Source organism: Lissotriton vulgaris, chromosome 3_1 (assembly GCF_964263255.1).
Source record: "Lissotriton vulgaris chromosome 3_1, aLisVul1.2, whole genome shotgun sequence".
Lineage (NCBI taxonomy): Eukaryota > Metazoa > Chordata > Amphibia > Caudata > Salamandridae > Lissotriton > Lissotriton vulgaris.
Genome location: NC_141689.1, coordinates 551,754,264 through 551,759,751, shown reverse-complemented (window position 1 = coordinate 551,759,751; position 5,488 = coordinate 551,754,264). Strand labels below are relative to the sequence as shown.

Sequence of the window (5,488 nt, the reverse complement as noted above, 5' to 3'; positions counted from 1 at the left end):
ATACTCCGTTTTCTTGCTTTTCTCTTCCCGGTACCTATCGAGCACCACGGAAGTCGACGAAGACATCCCTCGGCGGACAACCGACCGGGGACGCAAACAAACCTCCCCCGAGTCAGGCAGCAGGAAAGCAGTGCGGAGTCGCTCTCCCCGATTATCACGGACTATTAGGAAGAAAAGCTCTGATACCCTGTATAGTAAAATAAAACCCAGAACAACTCGAATCAGTGTATTGCCTATCCTTCCCCAGCCTGCTACAGTGGTGGAGAATGCGGGCATAGGCACCATCTGCGGAGTCAAGATGGAGACCGTGGTAGATCAGTTAGTCAAAGGTCAAGGACGGATTGAGTGGGTGCTAGAACAACACCTGGTATCTGCACAAGCCGACAGAGAGATACTAAAGAAAGCCATTGAGGAGAAACAACCATGGGTAGACCCAGCACAGAGGAGTGGGAACACAGAGAGAACTCTAACCCATGGCGCACCGGCCGTGTCTCTGCAAAAATATAGACAAGGAGAAGACCCCGACGCTTTCTTGTTAAATTTTGAGAGGGCAGCAAGGGCCTGTGGATGGCCAGTGGCAAAATGGCCATTCTTCTTGGCACCACTCTTAGGGGGAGAGGCCCAGGCGGCGTACCAAGTAGCAAATCCAAGAGGGGACACCACCTATGTCGAAATTAAAAAAATAATCCTAGATCATTTGGGATTAGACCCCGAGGCATATCGCATAAAATTCAGAAAAGAGAGAGGTACAGTAGGGGAAAATCCCAAAACTCTATTCGTGAGATTAAAAATGGCGGCAGATAAATGGCTAACCCCCACTACCAGCACGAAAGAAGAAATACTTGATCGAATCTACTTAGAACAATTTCTTGAGGCTCTCCCATACGCTACTCAAAAGTGGCTCCGCCAACATAACGATTTAACAACCACTCAAGCAGTGGAGATGGCCTCATCCTTTACCCGGGCTCAACCTAAAAATTTTCCCTTTGAAATGGAAAGGAAAGGAGTTGGACGACTGGAGAAGCCGGCGGCAAGGGGAAAAGAGACCACCCGGCCCCGTACGTGGAGGACTGAGAACATGACCAACCCAGGGCCACAATGCTTCGACTGTGGTCAATGGGGACACATTGCACGGATGTGCCCCAAGAAAAGGAATGAAGAGGAGCCAATGGAGGTCGGGTACCTCCCCAGGGCGGTACTGTTTTCAGCAGAGATGGGCGGCTCTTTTAGAGTAAGTGTAAACGTCAATGGTCACTCATTATCGGCGTTGTTGGATTCAGGCTGCCGACAGTCGGTAGTACAATCCCCCTACGTCAGGACAGGGCAATATGTTCCCCAGGGGATAGTAAACATTAAATGTGTTCATGGGGATATCCGGCCATACCCCATTGCTGACATTGTGCTTGAACAGATTGGGGCGCCTCCACAAACTGTAAGAGTAGGAGTAATGTCCAACCTCCCCGAAGATATAATAATTGGGACCGATAACCCTAGTTTCTTGAACATGTTTAGGGATAAACTAAAAACAGTGCCCCACACAAAGGGGGAGGGTAATACCCTGATGGAACGTCCGCCTAGACTTAGCCTCCAAGTTGTGAAATTGTCTGATAACGCAAGGTCCCCCACTAAAGGTTCGGCAAAAGCTGCGGGTTATGACCTCTACAGTGCATATGATTATATGGTTCCTGCAAAAGGGAAGTCACTGATCAAAACAGACCTACAAGTTGCAGTCCCTCCAGGCTGCTATGGGAGAATTGCTCCACGATCAGGCCTTGCAGCAAAACATTTTATTGATGTAGGGGCTGGTGTTATTGACGAAGATTATAGAGGTAACGTTGTCATCCTACTATTTAATTTTGGTACAGAACCATTCCAAGTAAGAAAAGGAGATAGAGTAGCACAATTACTTTGTGAGCGCATAGCAGAAACCAGGGTAGAGGTCCTCCAACAGCTGGACGACACAGAGAGAGGCGCCAAGGGTTTTGGCTCGTCAGGGTCACGTCCACCGACAGTGAATTCGCTCCTGACACAGGATCCCTGGGTTATGGATAGAAGCTTCAAATTTGCGCAAATCAGTGATCCCACGCTGCTCAACGCATGGGAACAAGCGCATCAGAGGGAGGAAAACTCGAAAATTTTTCCAGGGTTCATTATCGATCATGACCTGTTGTATCGCATAAGTGGTGAGGGTCAGCCGGCGCAACTATTGGTGCCGGTCTCCTTCAGAGAGCAGGTCCTTTTTTTCGCTCACAGCCATCTCATCGCTGGGCACTCAGGCGCGGAGAAAACCACCCAAAACATCCTCAGGCAATTTTTTTGGCCCGGTATTTATAAGGATACCGAAGCTTACTGCAAGTCCTGTGAAATTTTCCAAATGAAAAATATGGTTAGACCACAGGCAGTTCCTTTGCAACCTTTACCTGTCATTGGCAAACCTTTTGAAAGGGTTGGCATGGACCTTATCGGTCCACTGCCTAAAACTAAAAAGGGGTTCCAACACATTTTAGTTGTCGTTGACTATGCCACACGCTTCCCCGAGGCTTTTCCGTTGTCAGTGGCCACTTCCAGACAGGTCGGGGACAAAATGATTGAGCTGTTTAGTCGGGTTGGGTTTCCGAAGGAGATTTTGACCGACCAGGGCACGCCTTTTGTGTCGAAGTTAATGAAGGAGATTTGTGCCACCTTGAACGTCCACCAGATCCGTACCTCAGTTTACCATCCGCAAACGGACGGACTGGTGGAACGCTACAACAGGACCTTAAAATCCACCCTTCGCAAAATGATGGAGGTTAGTGGGGAGGATTGGGACCGGATGTTGCCTTTGGCACTTTACGCCATTAGGGCTCAGAGACCGAGTAGTCTGGGAGTGTCAGCCTTTGAAATGCTCTATGGCCGACAACCTCGGTCATTACTAGAGATGACTCGAGATGCCTGGATTAATGAACAGGAAGAGGAGGCTAAAGCTACTCTTGAATACGCCAGGGACCTAAAGGCTAAACTGGCTAAGTTAAGGGAATTGGCGTTAGACCATCTGGAGCTTAGTCAGCATAGACAACAAACTAGTTACAACAAAGGAAAAAAATGGAGACACCTTAACATAGGGGACTGGGCTTTGGTGCTGCTCCCATCATCATCCCACAAATTCAAGGCAGAGTGGATGGGCCCGTTTAAGGTGGTCGGGGTCATTGGCAGTACTAGTTATCAGTTGCAGGTAACGCCCCGAAAGCGGCAATCTTATCACATAAATCTGCTGAAAAAGTGGTTAGGTCCTCCTCCTGTGGACATCCATGTGACAGACACACCGGGTGGTGTGGGTTCTACTATTGACATGCTTGTTCATAATGAGGAACTCAAGGCCCACCAACAGGAGGAATTGAGGGGGACTTTGGAGATGTATGGGGATGTTTTTTCCAACAAACCCGGGAGGACCTCACTAGCGGAACATTGCATTGATACCCCACCCAACAAAAAGGTTAGGGTTAAACCTTACAGAGTTCCCGAAGCCAGAAGAGCGGCGATTAAGGCTGAAGTTGATGAAATGCTGCGATTGGGGGTGATTCGGCCATCGAAAAGCGATTGGTCCAGCCCCATTGTAATGGTCCCTAAACCAGATGGCAGCCGAAGGTTTTGCATGGACTTTCGGGCACTTAATGACATTTCACTCTTCGACGCGTATCCCATCCCTAGGGTGGACGAGTTAATTGAGCGCCTAGGTCAGGCCAAATACATTTCCACCCTGGACTTGACAAAAGGGTATTGGCAGGTGCCTCTACGTCCGGAAGACATCAAAAAAACGGCGTTCTCTACAGAGCAGGGGCATTTTGAGTTCACGGTTCTTCCTTTTGGCCTTCACGGGGCGCCTGCCACCTTTCAGCGCCTCATGAACTCTGTTCTCGCAGGTTTGTCGGATTTCACGTCAGCTTATCTGGATGACATTGTCATTTACAGTCCGGATTGGCAGTCTCATCTACGACACCTGTCTGTGGTGTTAAAGGCGCTTCGGGAGGCTGGCCTCACTGTCAACGCTAAGAAGTGCAAGCTAGCTTTTCACAAAGTTAAATACCTTGGATATGTCTTGGGACATGGCTTGATTGAACCTCAAATCGAGAAGGTTAGGGCCATTGCTGACACCCCATTCCCATCCACACGACGGGAATTGCGTTCCTTTTTGGGCCTGGTGGGCTACTATAGACGATTTATCCCTCAGTTTGCGGACATTGCCGCCCCCCTAACGGACGCACTGAAAAACGCAGGGCGAGCGTCTTCACCAGTACATCCCACCGTACAGATGCAGGAGGCATTTAGAGTTCTGAAGTCGGTGATTACATCTACACCAGTTTTGGCTTCCCCTGATTTCACTCGTCCGTTCTCATTGCACACTGATGCTTCGGACTATGGGATTGGGGCAGTGCTCTCCCAGACCGGGCAAGATGGTCTGGATCACCCAATATTATATGTCAGCCGAAAATTGTTTCCTCGCGAATTAAAATATGCAACCGTCGAGAAGGAGTGCCTGGCAATTAAGTGGGCCATTGATAAACTGGCATATTACCTGGAAGGCCGGAGGTTTGAACTGTTTACAGACCACGCTCCCTTACTCTGGATGGCACGCAATAAGGCTAATAATGCGAGAGTTTTGCGGTGGTTCCTCTCACTGCAACCATACTCCTTTTCCATCCATCACCGAAAAGGCTGTGACAATATTGGGGCAGACTTTTTATCCCGTCATCCACTCCCCGATCGTGAGTGTCCGGAGGGGGAGGTGTGTAACACAGCGGGGTCGACAAGAAGCAATGTCTGTAATAAATATACGAATAGACAAATGATAAACAATACCTCTCCCTCTCCACAGAACGTTGAAACGGAGGTTGACACGCATTCCACACACTGGCCCTTTAATTCAGAATGGGTTTCGGAATGGGAGGAGTCTCGTCAGGACACGGAAACCTCATATGCTGGTCTGGACGAATCAAGGGTGTGCTTGTTCACCCAGAACGACGAAGGAGACGCGGAGGAGGACGGAAGCGGAGCGGAGTTAAGTGGAGACTTGTATGCGGAGCGAGAAGGGACCGAAAGGAAAGTCGAAGTAACCCCTGCAGTCCGGAGGAAGACCGGGTCCGAGGAGAGTACCCAGAGAGACGGAGCAGAGGACGCTGAAAAAGAGACGCCAGGAGGCCACCGACACCACGAGTCGCCCAGCCATACACCCGGGGGAGGTGTATGGCTTAACCAGGTGCGTGACAAGTTGAGGGGTTGGGTCACTCGTAAGTTTGCAGCGTCTGACTAAACCCGGGATCCCCAACTCCTTGGTGTGTTTTTCCCCACCCCGAGCACAACCCCCTTTCACCTCGGCAGCTTAAGCGCAGTGTGCCTCACGTGTGTTTGGTCCCTCACTCCTTTCCCTGTGACAGCAAGGTAGAACGAGTACTGATACTCCGTTTTCTTGCTTTTCTCTTCCCGGTACCTATCGAGCACCACGGAAGTCGAC

General features: G+C 49.9%; 1 protein-coding gene across 1 annotated transcript; it reads left to right on the top strand.

The window, feature by feature from the left end:
• Positions 1–298: 298 nt before the first annotated feature.
• LOC147726781 (uncharacterized) lies at positions 299–5,287 on the top strand. Its single transcript, XM_086960826.1, has 2 exons — positions 299–1,231; positions 4,853–5,287. The coding sequence occupies exons 1-2, from the start codon at positions 299–301 to the stop codon at positions 5,285–5,287; spliced, it is 1,368 nt and encodes a 455-aa protein (XP_086816952.1).
• The last annotated feature ends 201 nt before the right edge of the window (positions 5,288–5,488 follow it).